Below are 17504 nucleotides of genomic sequence, written 5' to 3'. Positions count from 1 at the left end.
TATTTTTTAAATGTATACTTTATGTTTCCTAATCTTTTTTTTTTGACGTCGTTATTTTTTTATGTTTTTTTTTCCAGTTTTGTTTCCTTTATTTTGCAATCTTTATATTATCCAAATTCGCTGTCCCCTTCGCCTCGGTCTTTAATTGTGAGGCCTTCATTGTGAGGCGGAGTCGCCTCACAATTAAGGACAGGTACGCGGAGGGGACAGGAGGGGGTTATTAATTCCAAACCATAAAGTGTACCTGACAAGAAATAATTAAATGCATGCAGTAAGTAAATCACGCTCTTAAACGTAAAAAAAAGGTAAGGCGAAGATATGAAACTTGGGGAGGTGACGTATGTATTCATTCAGACTTCTATTTGCATACGGAATCATCAGCCATAGAGCCCGGGGGAGCGATTATGGAGGAACAACGCGGCACGTGCGCGGCCCAGCAAGCCTCGATTTAGTTTTGGGTCGTGCATCTTGGGGAACATGCCCCCCAACTTGCTCTGCTTCGGTTGAGGCACGAAACCGATTACCGGAAGGCCCTCGGGACCAAGCCCGACGGAAGCAACCATGACGAAGCTCGTACATCAAGGGCGTCGTCGCCTCCACGGTAATCGCGTGGCATGGCTCCTGAGGGCGCCTGTGCGGAATGTTCACCTTGTCGCCGAAGATGATGGATCGTCCGGGCCTGCGCGCTGTTTATATTCACGGGCAGACATATTTAAAGAGCCCTGGGGTGATGCATGACTCTGCGGCGAACAGCTTTATCGAGAGGAGACATTATTTACACTGAGAGGGGTGCCATGCTGCCGGATGCGAACGGCTCTTTACAGGGCCGGCGCAGGCTGCAATTTGCACGGTATGGGCCTTACAAACAAAAACAAAAAACCGGACAGGACTCATGGGGCGGTTACAGAGTCCTGCAAGTGCACCGGGCAGAAAAGAAAGGGGTCCGTACAGAGCGGATACTGCATGCACGACATGGAACCTATCAGACCTGAAAGGCCTCACACGAAGGTTAAGGCAGTCATGCCAATAGAGCCGATAACTACTGGAGACTCCCGACTTTTAAGCTAAAAAAGGCTTTATTTTAGCCGTCTCGCGCATAAAATGTCCTTTACTTCAACGCATGTCAATGGAGAAAAGGGCTGTTCCCCAGTTTTTTTCAAAACTTACTTCCTAGTTTTAAAATGTGGGCTTGTGTGGCTACGGATTCTTACATTGAGAGGCGATAGCCTGTGGGATGTACACTGCAAAGACAGAAATGGGCTCCGCGCTTTACAGAGTGGATACACACCGTGTGATATGCACCTTACAAAGCGGGGAGGGCTCTTTACATAGTGCCGTTACAGGCTGCGTTTCACGACCTCCACACACACGAAAGGGCACCTTCCAGAGGGAGGTAACGGAAAGTGGGGTGCAGACGCGGTTGCTACCAATATGGAATGGTAGGCCAGCAGGGCAGCAGCAGCGGTGGCGGTGGAAAGAGGTGGAGAAGGGAGGGTTGAATTAAAAAAACAGAATTTAAAAAATACTTACCTGATACTGTGATTGCCTCGTGTTTCGGTGCTCCTCCATTCTCCTGCTTCTCACGGCAGTCCTTGGGACAGACTCCCCATCCAATCCTGACGCTGCTTTCATACTGTGAGAGCAGCTCCGGGATTGGCCTGAATGGGCTGGTTTGATGCTCCGCTCAGCCCCAGGGAGTTTGTGCCATTTCTGAAACCTGGCTGTAGAATACAGCTGGGTGGAGAAACCTAAATGTGCATGCCTGTATGGCCAGCCTGAGACGGCCGGCCAAACAGAAAAGCGCACTTGGAAGTGCCTATAGCACTCCATTCCTCCTCCCTTTCTTGACCTGCCCCTCCTACACACGCTGACTCAGTCAGCATCTAAAAAAAATAATTGATAATAAAATATTGTTTTATTTTTCAGCTGCTGGCTCTGAGCCAGAGGGGCACCGCTCCTGTGCCATTTCAGAGGAGCCGCTGCAGGTGGGGTGTGCACCTTACAGACAAGAAATGGCTCTTGACACAGCAGTTGCTGAAACTGCCGTATGCAATTTATGAAGAAGTTGGAGACTGAGAAATGCAAGATAGAGAAGGGAAATGTTCTTTACACAGAGGACAGAACTATTGCACAACACGTATTTTCTAGACAGAAAAAAAGCTTCTTAGGAGTGGTCACAGACTGCGCTATACGCATCAAGGGAGTAGAAAGAGCTTTCTATTCACAGAGATACGACTGCCTGTGAGATATGCACCTCCCAGAGTATGGGTTACAGACTGTAGTCTTCACATTGTACACAAGGAAAAGGATCTTCACACAGAGAGGTAAAACAGGCTGTGAGGATGCACTTTAATAGGAAAGGGCTCCTTGCAAAGCTGTTAGAGATTGCAGGAAAAGCTTTTTATAGACAAGAAGTCTCCTTGGTGAGTGGTTATAGGTCGCTGAATATGAAGAATAAGGAGCGAAAAGGGCACCTTATACAAGAGGTTACAGACTCTGGCATTTGCACCAAAGGTCACCTTTCACTGAGAGGCTACAGATGGTTGACAATGCAAAATTTCACTGAGGAACAATATTCCTGCTTTTCCCTGGACTGCGCCAATCAAACTTTCAGAACAATATCATAATTTAAAGAGCCCATTATTGTTAAGTTACTTTATCAGTTAAAGAAAGACACCTCTCAAAGATTTTCATCACTGGCAAGCATGTTTTATCTGGATGTTTTCGGTCTGAAAGAATCATGAAGACTGACTTCAACTAAACAATTTCAACAGTATTGTCACAATGAAGGTGAAAAATAAACATCCTAGTAAGGGTTGGCTCCTCCGTTGAGGCGGAGGAGCGTTGCCTCACAGGAAAAATAAAATGATAAGAGCATCTTATTATCATTTTATTTTTCAGTACTCCTCTGTAGGGGCTGGGCGGGGCTGGACTTGCCTCAGAGCAGATGGAGGAGTGGTGGGAACTCTCTAAGTGTGCATGATTGTGTGGCCGGCCGTCATGGGCCGGCCAATCAATCATGCGCACTTGGCATGTTCTTCAATGGGCTGTGTTGCACAGCCTGGGTGGAAAACATGCCCAGGCTCCCAGTCCCCATCTGAGCGTCGAACCACGGTACTCAGACCAATCACAACACTACTATCAGCAGAGTCGTGATTGGCTAGGGGAGTTTGGAAGCCTTGGTGCTTTATGCTCCTGCTTCCTGCGTTGATGGAAGAAAAAAGGACAGAGGAGAAGCGGCAGCTGGCAGGTACATTTATTTTATTTCCTTGTAATATTTTATTTCTTAATTTTTTTAACCCCTCCTCTCCACTCCCCCGCCCTACCACGTCTGCCCTGTAGCAGCTGCTACTGATACTTGTAGTGTTGTGTGCATTATGAATATTTGTACATCACTGGCACACTTAACCTGTCCATAGGTGGGAGTTTTCACCACAGAATCAAGGTGCAATCAAAGACTGTGTTTCCCGATTTACAATGCGACAAGCCTACTATTTTGCACATGGAGCTTGAGAATGGTCGAAGCGCCTCAGATGTCTGTATCAATCCTGTTAACTGGGGCGCTATTGGTGCCACTGCGATTTTCCTAGAGCAGCCTCATATGGACTGGTTCTGGTATAATTCTTTGCAGCATTCTGGAAAGACTGGAATTTCATTAACAAAGTAGCTCTCCCAGTGGACCATCTGTCTCCAGTGATCGCTGGCACAAGCCAAAAACATACATCAAGCAAGAAAATGGCAAGTAGGGGACTGGATGTGGCCTAACGGCTAGAGCTGTTAACCTCGAAGCTGGGGATCCAGGTTCCAGTCTCAACAGGGACGCTCAACATCCTGTGATTCTGGGCAAATCACTTAATCTCCCTGTGCCTAACAAAATGAATGTGTCCGTTGGTAACACAACTGGTGCTCATGTAAAGCTCTGATGCCTTTGGGTCGAGTATTCCCTGTATAAAACTCCCCCCCCCCCAAAAAAGTAAGAAATTGAACAACGACTTACCCAGTTTTGAGAGAGTGGAGGGCATCCTGCACCCCCTTCTGGTTAAACTTCACCATGTAGCCATGCATCTCTGGGTAATTGTTCCTAATGTTTCGCTCTGTACTCCCATTTGGGACAGTCCCAAACCGGAAGGCCGGCGAGAAGTCATTCGGTCTTTGGAACTAGGAGAGGTGGAGAAAGGCACCAAAGTTAGAATGTGTATGTGCAGGTCAGTTTTCTACCTCCCAGAAACGCATATCGGCTGCACATCTAGTCAGTGAGCATCAACAGTATAGTTAAGACACATAATGACATAGACGGAAACTGAAGTCCACTCTAGCGCCATTGATGATGGGAGACGAAGGGCATTTATTAGATAATTTGACCAGAACCCAAACATTACTGCTATTTTAACACCTTGGAGGATTAGAGATGCCATGCAGTGGGGACAGATGGCCCTGGTAATTAAGATGCTCTTTACCCAGCTGAACAAATGCAGGAACTTCTGACCTAGTTCGTATGCGTCTCCTGTTGTGCACCGACAATCACCTTCGTGATTTGTGCATCTCAGGGAGGACTGGATCACTGGTAGGTTATCAGGACGAACAGATGGGATAAATGTATATAAAATAAAGCTAAATGAAAATAGTGGACATGCATAAACTGTGGTTATCTTCAAACTCTACCAACAAACTCAACTTCAGCTTAATATAAAATCACAAAATGTTGAATACAAAGTCTTTAAATCATACTTATTTCATCAAATACCCCCGCAATTCAAATAAACATGTGCAACCTTTACTAAACAAATGATACCATTTATTATAAAAATGCAGGCACTTGTTATAATCCTTTACTAAATTGTACAATATTTTTGTTGAGAAATGATTTTCAAGTTGGGTAATTATAAAATAAACAGGATGGTAGAATATGTATTGTGTTAAAAAGAAGTTGCATTGATTTGGATGTTTATTCTTCCAAGATTATTGAATAATATGAATGTATTTATTATGGAATGATTATATGTGCTCTAATGTCTGTAATTAATAATATATTGAGAATAAAAACGATATTTTGTCGAGTAAAAGTTGTACATGTTCCTTTATTTATAATACACTCCTTGGTTAAATAATAGGGAGAACTTCGAAGAAATAAGTTAGGTACATTACATTTCGTAGTTTAATATTAAGCCAAAAGGGAGTTTGTGTGTTGATTGGTGTTAGACACCCCGTCTCCTTTGGCATGGAGTGGGTGATTCTTTTATTTGGAGTTTTGCGTCTTGAAAATCTGACATGGATTTGGCCCGCTTCGACTTAACGCTGGCCATGACTGTTCCACACAATATTGAATTAACTGGAGGAAGATATAAATAGAGTTCATAGCCAGGATAGACCTTCACCAATCTTTGTGCTGGAAACTGTCTTCTGGGGTAACGATAATAAGGTTTCGGGGTGATGTCACAGTTGATATGTGGTTAATATAGTGGTGTTGCAGTGCGGTCTCAGTTTCCTTGAGTGATGTATTGTTTGATATCAGCTTCCTGGATTGATATTACTCTCTGAATGTAAGTTCCCTGTAGTGATGCAATTGTCTAATATCCGATTTTCGGGCAATGTCGCCATTTGAAACCCAATCTTTAGTGTGGTGTCACAGCCTGATGTCAGGTTCCTGGAGTGATGTGACAGCCTGATGTCAGGTTCCTGGAGTGATGGCACAGCCTAATGTTAGGTTTTTGGTGTGATGTCACAGCCTGATGTCAGGTTCCTGGTGCGAAATAAAAGTCTATTGTCAGGTTCCTGGAATGATGTCCCAGTCTGTTGTTGGGTTTCTCTAGAGATGTAACAGTTTCCTTTTAGGTGTCAAGATTTATTTTACAAACAGGTCCCTGGATGCACCAGCAAGCCTTCCCTTTACAAAAAATGTATACATTTTTTGATTATGAGATTTGTTCTCTTACGTTACCTACTGATTTCAGGAGTTATAATTCTTTGGAGGCCATTGGTATGGTCTGATTTCAATACTAAACAGCTGCTGCTATTGAACCTAGCTTAAGCGAGGCCCAGAAGTCTGACATACTAGTTCCTAACACCCAGTGTGGTTGGGAGACATCCCATGTAAAGATGAAAATTGATGTACCTGAAATGAACGTGCCTCAAAACTGAATTGCTCTTTTTCACTTCACAGTTGAATATTTACACGAAGCAACTCTGATAAAAAAAGCTTTGACAAACATTTACCCCCAGTCACAGATCTGGGTTAAATCCACTGTTTTTTTGCTCGCCGTGCCATTCCAGTTTGGACCCAGCCATATGCAAATCAGCCTTGACCCTGCTCCCCATAGGAACAGTCCAGCCCGAACTGACAGACCAGGTCCTCTGTGGACCAAAAGCAAGTATCCTGGGACCAGTTTTGGGGTATCAACCCTCATCAGCCAGGCTAGCTTGAATCCAGTGACATAGCAAGCACAAGACCCAAGTATGGGCATACCCTTCCCACTTAGGGTGACAAATGCATATGGCAGGATCCAAATTAAGGTTGCGTGGTGAGAAAAAAAACTATTGATTTAACCCAGATCTGTGATTGGGCGTGAATATTTGACAATGTTCAGCATTCCGTCCATCATATTTTTGTGTTGCAAACTTGCCCTAATTGGGAAGCGTGTGCCCAGACTTGGGTCCTGTGCTCACTTATGCCACGGGAATCAAGCTATCCTGGCTGATAAGGGGTGAAACCCCAAAACCATTCCCATGATGCTTGATTTCTGGTCCAGGGAGGACCTGGCCTGGCAGTTCGAGCTGGACTATTCCCATGAGGAGCATGATCACAACTGATTTGCAAATGGCTGGGTCCAAATTTTGGTGGCACGGTGAGCAAAAAACAATTGATTTAGCCCAGATCTGTGACTGGGGGTGAATATTTGACAATGTTCAGAATTCCATCCATCATCTTTTTGTGTTGCAATAGTTGGGGGATGGGGATGCTCAGACATGGGTCCCATGTTCACTATGCCTCTGGATTCAAGCTGACCTGTCTGATGAGGGGTGATACCCCGAGACCGGTCCCAGGATACTTATTTTCTGTTTCAGGGAGGACCGGGCCCAGCAGTTCAGACTGGACTGTTCCCATGGGTAGGAGGGTCAAGATTGATTTGCATATGGCTAGGTCCAAACTGGGGTGGCATGGTGAGCTAAAAAACGATGGATTAAAATAAAAACAATGGGTCGTGCATCTTGGGGAACATGCCCCCCAACTTGCTCTGCTTCGGTTGAGGCACGAAACCGATTACCGGAAGGCCCGCGGGACCAAGCCCGACGAAAGCAACCATGATGAAGCTCGTACATCAAGGGCGTCGTTCAGCATTCCGTCCATCATATTTTTGTGTTACAATAATTATGTTGAAAATACCATCTAGCAAACTCCCTTGGAATCCTATTTGATGAAAATCTGCACTTTAGGGAGAACGATGAAAGCAAAAGTTGACGATGGAGTATTGGAAAAGAATAACATGGGAAACATGGAAAGAGTCACCTAAAAAGTTGGAACTTACTATGAGGGCAATGGACAATTTAAAAATCTCTGAGGAAGAACATCTCATCTTGCATAGAGAATAGATGTGTTTTACATCTTAACCTCTGTTGATTATGGGATTATTGCAAAATCACCAGATTTATGTTTCCTCTTCTTCTGAAATATTAGTACAATTATTGGTACATATTTGTTTCCTGTACATGAAATGTTTGAATCACGTGAAGTGATTTCTCTTTGAAAACTGAGGCCCTCATAACCTTCTACAGTGGATGTTAAAACCATGATCACAGTATCACAACCCATCAAAAGACGGGGTCATCCCGATGTAGCCTTAACTCTGAAACAGTGCATTATTCTCAGTACTCAAGTCCCCTGTTTGCATTAGGCCTGTAAAACATACGATTTACATTTTACAATTTTTAATATAATAAATTGCATTAGTTATGTTACAGAACCTGACACATGTACCTCAGACTCTTACTCAAGCTGTGCTCTTGCATGGCACATATTAATAAAAGATTGAATGTTGCAATTTTTATCACTTGAATCACAATGGAACTGTAAAATACAGACACTTCTTGAGAACTCTGGGATCAATGAATCCCACAGTTCGGCAGATTAACTTCTGCAGATGAAGATTATCTGAGATTTAAAAAACTTAAAGGATACTGCATTTTTCAATTTAAATTCACACCGCAGACGGAGAATTGTACTGGAAATTTCTCGTCTATCAAAGTTACCTCAAGCTTTAAAAAAAAAAAAATCTAACTTTATTGGGTTTCAGTGACAATACCCTGCGTAAAGGATTATGCCATGTCACATAACACAGATTCTATAAACAGACATATAAATATACATTTTAAATCCAGGCCTGTAGACCTATATGTCACATACATATGTGTAGCGAGGTTTGCCCAGAAGAAAACCTCATGGCAGATGCTATATATAAAACCAGATATTATCATAGGATAGCACCAGAAAAACCAAAAAACACAGTAATTCCGGAAATCAGTCTGCTGTGTATCTCTGGACCTTGTAAACTAACAACTAACCCCTCTTGCTTTCGTGCACATTCCCCCCCCCCCCAGTTATCTCAAGCTTTAAGAGCTTTCTACGAAATAACGGATATATGCAATACATGCTGTGAACCAGGGATTTAAGTGGGACTGAAAAACTGGGGGGTGGGGTCTCTCAAAGGGGCATGGTCGATGTAATGAAGGGTGTGGCTTAAAACGTGTTAGCTACAAGTCTGTGCAAAGCATACCGTGCTGCCCAACTAGTATTTTGCTGCTTCTGTCATTGCAACCAGATATATAATACAACAAGTAACAGTACACCTACAACAAGCCAGGACTGTTGACTTTGTCAGTGGTTAGTTGCATAAGATAAATAAGCAACAACTTTGGCTTTGGTGCATATAATATTGAAAATACTTCCGTTCTGAAATGATGAGACTGAAAGAACTATAACGAGTCTCAGTTGTTACATCAAAGGCAGCGAAGGGTGGCACTACTGCAGAGGTCAGATTTTTTTTTCACCCTGAGAGTGAGGGCAAAAATGAAGAGCCCGATAGGAACCCATCTGAGCACCTGCTTTTTAGAACTGGCAGTGCTGAGGACCCGGCCCACTTAAAGCCCTGCTGTGAAGTTATGTTTACGTACCCTGTTCACTCAGTTTCCTTTTGAGCATGGATATGTGGACTACTTTGGGTTTTATGTATACGCCTCTCAGGAAGAAATGTTTACAGTCCTGGTAAAGTATCTGATGTATGTATTTTCCAGCCGGAACCATGTTAATAGACCTATGTATCAAGGTATTTTCTATTTGAATAATATTTACGTGTTAATCATTCATAAATGTTATTGAAATTATATCATTTTAGATTTGGCTTGAGAGCGCAGCTGTCTGCACGACCAATTGTTAGCAGTTCTTTTACATGGATATAAAGTGGCCTTTGGCTGTGCCCCACGTGAATAACTCCCTTCATGCTATTGGCTGTTTGGTGTATCTTTCTGCCTGCGATGGGGAGTTCCATTGCAATGCATGGAGAACTAGTTTTCATCTCACCAGTCCACTAAATCATCACACATTAAATTTGTTATCCCATAGATGGATTATATACAGAAAGCAATCGATGTTTGTTTTGTTTGATCACTGCAGCAGCCTTATTTTTGTAAAAGTTAGCCTTTATAATGCATGCCAGACAGAACCAATGGTTTTGCCTAAGCTTGATTTAAACAATGTTCCTTGATCTTCTTCCATTCACTGCATTAGTAAGAACTCCAATCCAAGACACAAAAAGAAAAACACTCTGATCTCACATGCAACACCAAAATGTGTCTTACATAGACCTCAGTGCAAATAAAACCTGCATTTCGGCAAGCACTCTCCACCAGTGCCGCGCGCTACCAGTCACATATGTGTCTGCTTCATAACGTGTGGAAATGTAACTTAGACAAAATAGGGAAATAGCATATTTAAATATTCATGAGGTTTGGCCTGCCATTGAGAGGAAACATGATTGTGAACCCCTCTTCCCTAAAAGGCACCAAGAGAACATGCTGGCAGGGCGGAGTGGAAAATGATTGTGGGAGCTGGCTGCAGACATGCAGTGCCATATTTCATGCGCTCAGCTATGACAGACGGCAATGGTAATTGAATCTTAATTTTTTTTTAAACAAGAGGATGTCAGATGGAATGCCATAATAATAAGATTATAATGGTGGATCCGTCTGCGGTAATTAGGATTGACTGACTGGCCGATTTGCTGTGATGTGCCCGAGTTCAAGGGCTGCATTCTTTCTTGTGGGAAAAGCAATTCTGAGGTCATTGTATCAGGGTAAAAATGTCTGCTGAGTTACCTCAAATTCTTCTACCAATCTGCCCCACATCAAAATGGCTGCTGCTCAAATGACTGTTTGCTCCCTAACAGCAGCCACCAGAGAAAGAAATTCCGTTTACGTTGGTTTATGCAAACATCGCTTAGAAGAGCAGGCATGCAGTCTAATGTAAACTTAGGAAAGCTGCAATGTCTATCATCAAAGGTTTCTTTCCCCATGTGTGAGTCAAGCCAACAAGGCCAATATTGTCCATCCCACAACATTTTTCAGTTGCAAAAAAAAGTAACAACCTAACATCATCATATGAATGGTCACGCTGCTCCTGTGTGCTTCTCTAACACGAGGGTAATCCAGTGCTTAATTTGAGCCAGTGGTTTCCGGTGCTCGACACCCACTTAAATTTGAACACCGGCACTATAACAGTCTGCCACATGGTTGCGCTGTGTGTGTGTGTAATTTAGAGATGAGCAGAACAACAGCTGGTTCTTAATTCAATATATATTTAAAATGACTAATTCCCGTCACCCAAGCTATTCAAATAGACTTGGGCCTGGAATAGTCTGAATAATCACACTTATAGGAGTGTTATGGTTGGTAGATGCATAGGTATTGTTTCTGCCAGCGCTGACAAGGCAATGGGTGGTTAAAGCTGCAGTGGCCTACTGGCAAGGGCCCGGGCACATATATTATTACAAATTAAGCACTGGATAATCTCTGAAAAAACAACTACATAGGGGAAGGGAGCAATAAATGTATGATTCCAATAGGACAGTATGAAGAGAGATATAGTAAAGGGCGCAGTTAAGCGCCGGTGGTGGGAGATAGGATATCACCAGCCGAGGTAATCGGACTACCACAAAAGTTCCGTACTTCCTTACAGTTCAGCATTTAGTGGCATGAAGGCAACACACCGGTGTGTATTGAGCTGTCTAGGGAGTGAGGAGAGAGGGGGACCCAGGGTTCTGCTTTTTTACTTTGACCTCAGACACCTCTTCAAGTTTACCTTTTTACATGGGTACTTTATGTCTGGGCAGCCATCAGTGCCTGCAGCGTGCAACACACATTTCCCCTGCCGGCACTCCCCCAATGATAGTAACAACACAACTACTAACCATCACACTCCTACAAGTGTGACAATTCGGACTGTTTCGGGCCCCCAAAGCTATTAGAATAGCTTGGGCAGCAGATAATAGTAATTTTTTATATATATTGAATTAATAATTAACTGTTGTTGTGGTCACCTCTCAATTAGCCAGAGAGTGCATCCTTGTGCCAGAGTCTGTCACAAGCGCCGGTGGTGACAATTAAGTGCTGGTACCGAGCACCAGAAACCACAGGCTCAAATTAAGCAGTGTTTTAGCCGGTAAGAAACAAATACAGTGCATTGCTGCCAATTGTCCTGTTTTTGCAGTGACAGTTCCAGCAAATTGGAGACTGTCCCAGGTAATATTGTTGCAGAAACTGTTCCTCTATATTACACACAGGTACGCAAACAAGGGCTTTCTAACTGTAGCAGCCCTGTGCTGCAAAGTGTTCTGGGATTTATTTTTTCAAATGTTGGCAACTATGTCAGTGGATGCTGAACAAATGCAAGAACCAAGAGAATATCAATTCAGTAGAATAATATGATATAAAATGAGAGGTAGACACTCAACATTGGATAGAATGTTACATTGAGTATAAGAGTAAAAACCACACAACAATGGAGCCAATTTCCTTGCAATTATAGAAGATTAATGGTGAATATAGTAAAACGTTGCATAAACGTGTCAACTGAATGCAACTGGAGAAGGTGAACAATGGATATACTACTGTCGTTGGATACAAGTGTACAGTTGGCGCAACAAAGGAAAAGAACATAAAATAGAGTCATATGTTGGAAACAAGACTCAAATGTCGGCAACATGAGAAAGTTAACACCGGATACAGAAGTACGGTTTGGGAAGAGAACATGATCTATGCAAAAGGAAAATGAACTCTGGATAGACTAGTATGGTTGGATACAGGGGTAGAATATATTTTTATTTTATTTTATTTAAAAGGTTTTATATAGCGCTGGCTACACCCAAGGGTATCAGAGCGCTTCACATCAGTATTGAGTATAGGGAGACGAAAATACCAGTAACAGTATGCGAGGAAAATTACATCATAAATCATAAAAAAATAAAGGCATATGAAAATAAAAATAAGCAGAGTATGGAGCAGACTACAACAGAAATCCTACGCAATAGGGGGCATAAATAGAATACCAAACTGAGTGTCATGCATACATCGTAGTAGGAAGTGGATTATAATAAACAGTGTGCCAATGGGGAAGGTAAGCTAAGCAATGTAGCAGTGAGGACGTGGTATACAGGTTCCTGGGGGGAGCGACGGTATGCAACCGGGGGGATCTAGGATCAGATTAATCCCAGAATTTAGTGAGGAGATGGATTTTGAGGTATTTTTTGAAGCTGTCAAAGGAGGGGTTGCATCGGAGGCCATTGGGGAGGGCGTTCCAAATGGTAGGGGCCATGCCTGAGAAGGATCGGGATTTCGATGCACTTTTTTTTAGAAGAGGTGGAATGAGCAGAAGAGTGTTAGTGCTTCTCAGCGACCTAGTGCTGCCAGCTTTTTTGAGTTTCGATGAGAGATATGTTGGGGAGATCCGATAGAGGGCTTTGTGTGTGATACAAGCAATTTTGTAGGAAGATCTGCCTTTGATGGGGAGCCATTTGAGGGTCTTGAGGGTGGGGGAGATGTGGTCAAAACGTTTACTGTTGGTTGTTAATCTAGCTGCAAGGTTGAGGATGGATTTGATGGGGGTGAGGTGGATTTTGGGAGTACCGGACAAAAGGGCATTCCCGTAATCAATTTTGGATAGGACCAGCGATTGGATAATTAGTTTGAAGTCATTGGCTGGGATAAAAGATTTGACTTTTTTAAGGTGGCAAAGAGTGAAGATTGCACTTTTAGCGGAGTTCTTTACATGAGAGTTGAGTGTGAGTTTGTTAGTGATGGTGATGCCGAGCGATTTGACAGACTCGGCAAGGGAGAGAGGGCAGTTTAGGGCATTGAGGTCAGTGATCCATGTTTGGATGGGGAGGGAGTTGTTTTTCGGAGAGAAGAGGATGATCTCAGTTTTGTTAGGGTTGAGTTTAAGATGGTTGTTATGAAACCAGGTTTGAATTTTGTTTAGTGTAGAGTTAAGGTGAAGGATATCAGCATGTGATTTCATTTTATAGTACAGTTGAGTGTCATCCGCGTAAAGGAGGTAGTTAATGTTTGCTTGCTAAAGTATAAGGGTGAGGTGTTCCATAAAGAGGTTGAAGAGGGCAGGGGAGAGGATGGATCCTTGAGGGACACCTAGGGAGACAGGCGTAGGTTTGGAGAGGCTGTTTTGAATTTTAATTTGTTGTGTTCTGTGCTGGAAGTACGAAGTGAACCAGGAAAGGACAGTTCCATTAATGCCGAAGCGAATTTGAGTGTGTTGAGTAAGGTAGGATGGTAGACTGTGTCGAACGCCGCAGTAAGGTCAAGGAGGATAAGTAGATAGCACTCCCCTTTGTCCAGGGTTAAGTGAATGCCGTCTACTATGTTTAGCAGTGCGGTTTCGATGCTGCAGCCTTTGCGGAAGCCAGATTGAAAGGGGTCAAGAAGGTTAAATGTGTCAATATGATTGTCCAATTGGAGACGGGCGCATTTTTCAAGGGCTTTGGAGAGGAGTGGGAGATTGGAGATAGGGCAGAGATTGTTAGGGTCATTAGGGTCAGCTTTAGGGTTTTTGGGGATGGGGGTGATTTGTCCGAGTTGAAGTGAGGTGGGAAAATCTCGTGTAGTAAGGGAGGTGTTGATAATGTTGGTCCAGTAGGGGACAATAACATGTTTGAGATCTTGGACGAGTGAGGATGGGAGAGGGTCTTTAGTGTGGGACGATGGTTTGAGTTTACTAAGGATGTTGAAGACTTCATGTTCAGGGACAGGGAGGAAGTTGTGCCAAGAGGTATTATTTTTAGGTGGTAATCTAATGGGGAGTGGATCCGGAGGGATAAGAGATGGGAGGGGGAGTGGAGGAATTCAAGGTGAGTTTGTAGGGAGAGGGGGATAGAGGGTGGGAATCCGGGGGAGTTGTGGGGTGGGTGGGGGTAGAGGATGGAGGAAAGCGTGGTTGATTTTGGCGATTTTTTTCGCTGAAAAAGTTGCCGATTTCTTCACATTTACTAATGGAGGCCACCGGGTTAGGCAGTGCAGGGGAGGTTTGATTTCTAATAATGGTAAACAGTTCCCTGGGTCAATTTTTGGCACGGGAGAGTTGAAGACGAAAGAAAGAGGCTTTCTCGGAAAAAGATGTTTTTTTTGTAGGACGTTGTGGCATATCTAAGGAGGGCAAGATGGGAAGGGGAAGGGTGTTGTCTCCACGTTCTTTCAGCCAGTCTTAGGGAGCGCCTTTCTTTATTAAGGTCAAGGGTGAACCATTGTTTAGAGGGGGCATTTTGTTGTGTTTTCGTTTTTAGGGGGGCGAGCTTGTCTAAAACATCGTAGACAGTTTTATTAAAGTGCTCGGTGAGTTCATTCGCATTGGAGGAAGGGGCGGTGCGACCGAGATGGGATTGGAGCTCATGCTTTAACACTCCCGGGGGGATTTGCCTAAGATTTCTGGACCCAGTTGTAGTCTTAGTGTTTTGCTTGGTGGGGGGTGGTGCTGGGAGGGAGATATTGAACAGGATAAGGTGATGGTCAGACCAATCAATGGGGATGATGCTGGATAAGGATGTTAGATCAGGCTTGGAGATGATGGCGTCTAGAGTAGCACCTTTAACGTGAGTGGGGGCATTGCAAATATGTTTGAGGTCACTAATCTCAAGAAGGTTGTTGAGAATGTTTAGTGTAGGGTTACTGGGTTCGTCCCAGTGGAGGTTAAGATTTCCCAGGAAGATATAATTGGAGTTGGAACAAAGTAGCGAAGTAGTGATGAGATCAGATAGTTCTTCCGTAAAAGGGAGGTGATCGCCAGGAGGGTGGTATATGTTATGAAGTCGAATCCAAGAGGTGTTTTTATTTTGAGTTCAGCTCCCAAGTATTCAAAGGTAGAGTAGTCAGGGTTGGTGGATTGGGCGAGTTGCAGTTCTTCTTTAAAGATTATTGCAAGGCCACCCCCTATTTTTTCAGGTCTGTCGTGTCTGAGAATAGAGTAGCCAGGAGGAGTCAGGAGGTCAAGGATGGGTGTGGAGTGGTCTTTGAGCCACGTTTCAGTAAGAAAGGCAATGTCCGGATCCGCGTTGAGGATGGTTTTGGAGATTTCAGTTGCATGACGAACCGCTGATCGGCAGTTCATGAGTATGCAGGTAAGGCATTTTGGTTTGGGGTTAAGGGCAGGGAGGAGAGGAATGCTGGTGAGTTGAGGAGGGGGCCTTGGGGAGCTCGGAGGTTCCGGGTTTCTGTAGGTTCCCATGAAGACAGGATTGTTGGAGTGGGGCGGAGGGGTCAGTGGGTGTTAGAGTGTTAAGGTAGTCTTTGCATAGGGTAGAGAGATCGGGGCGGAGTAGGTATTTGAGGTGCGAAGAGGTCTGTCAGGGCGGGGAAGCAGGGGCTTAGTCGACCAAAGGTAGGGGTAAGTGTGTTTACTGCTCCTAAGAATGGGAGTAAGAGGCCAAGGGGGGCGGTTAAAGTGTTTGCTGTATTTAATCTGGTTGAAGCCTTTTCTGAGCAGTGTTATTTCAGTGGTTAGGGTAGCGAGATTGTAGTCAAGTTTACGCAGAAGTTGATGGAGGTAGGGGACGGGGGTGAGGGTGGTCTCTGAATAGGCGGGGATAGGGGCACTTTGGCTAGGAAGGGAGGGTTGGAAGCTTGGTGTGGTCGTTTTCATGGGGGGATGATATGGGAGCTTCTGCGTTGAGGGGAGGGATGGGGAGGGCCTGGGAATGAGAAGAGTTAATGGGCAGGAGAGGGGGGGAGGGGATAGGAGCGATAAGTGCTTGACTGGTGGGGGAGAGGGGGAAAGAGGGGTAGGTGGAGGCAGAGTATTTGGGACAGGGGGAGAAGCGAAGGCGGTGGGCGGGTTGGACGTGTAATGTGTGAGGGAAGGGGTGGAGGTAAGCGGGGCAGTGAGTGATGGAGGGCTAGTGCATAGGGGAGGAGGAGTGATAGCATCAAGAGATAATTAATACCGGAGTAATAAGGATGGAAGGCAGGGCCCAAGGGTAGAATCTATGCATCAAGAGATAATTAATACCGGAGTAATAAGGATAGAAGGATGGGCACAAAGGTAGAATCTATGCATCAAGAGATAATTAATACCAGAGTAATAAGGATGGAAGGATGGGCCCAAGAGTAGAATCTATGCATCGAGAGACAATTAACACTGGAAGGATGAGCCCAAGAGTAGAATCTATGCATCGAGAGACAATTAACACTGGAAGGATGAGCCCAAGAGTAGAATCTATGCATCAAGAGACAATTAACACTGGAGTAATAAGGATGGAAGCATGGGCTCAAGAGTAGAATCTATGCATCGAGAGACAATTAACACTGGAAGGATGAGCCCAAGAGTAGAATCTATGCATCAAGAGACAATTAACACTGGAGTAATAAGGATGGAAGCATGGGCTCAAGAGTAGAATCTATGCATCAAGAGACAATTAACACTGGAGTAATAAGGATGGAAGCATGGGCTCAAGAGTAGAATCTATGCATCGAGAGACAATTAACACTGGAAGGATGAGCCCAAGAGTAGAATCTATGCATCAAGAGACAATTAACACTGGAGTAATAAGGATGGAAGCATGGGCTCAAGAGTAGAATCTATGCATCAAGAGACAATTAACACTGGAGTAATAAGGATGGAAGCATGGGCTCAAGAGTAGAATCTATGCATCGAGAGACAATTAACACTGGAGTAATAAGGATGGAAGCATGGGCTCAAGAGTAGAATCTATGCATCGAGAGACAATTAACACTGGAAGGATGAGCCCAAGAGTAGAATCTATGCATCAAGAGACAATTAACACTGGAGTAATAAGGATGGAAGCATGGGCTCAAGAGTAGAATCTATGCATCAAGAGACAATTAACACTGGAGTAATAAGGATGGAAGCATGGGCTCAAGAGTAGAATCTATGCATCGAGAGACAATTAACACTGGAGTAATAAGGATGGAAAGATGGGCCCAAGAGTAGAATCTAT

At 43.9% G+C, this 17504-nt stretch overlaps 1 protein-coding gene across 1 annotated transcript in view; it reads right to left on the bottom strand.

The window, feature by feature from the left end:
• The window catches only part of GRIN2B (glutamate ionotropic receptor NMDA type subunit 2B), a 493334-nt gene that overhangs the window by 10010 nt on the left and 465820 nt on the right, over nt 1-17504 (bottom strand). Inside the window, exon 9 of the mRNA XM_078640153.1 lies at nt 3998-4158. Coding sequence (XP_078496279.1) covers nt 3998-4158 — 161 coding nt within the window. The remainder of the gene's footprint in view (nt 1-3997; nt 4159-17504) is intronic.

This window comes from Lissotriton helveticus, chromosome 1_1 (assembly GCF_964261635.1).
Source record: "Lissotriton helveticus chromosome 1_1, aLisHel1.1, whole genome shotgun sequence".
NCBI lineage: Eukaryota > Metazoa > Chordata > Amphibia > Caudata > Salamandridae > Lissotriton > Lissotriton helveticus.
The sequence above is the reverse complement of the archived record's forward strand: the minus strand, read 5'-3'. Positions and strand labels throughout refer to the sequence as shown.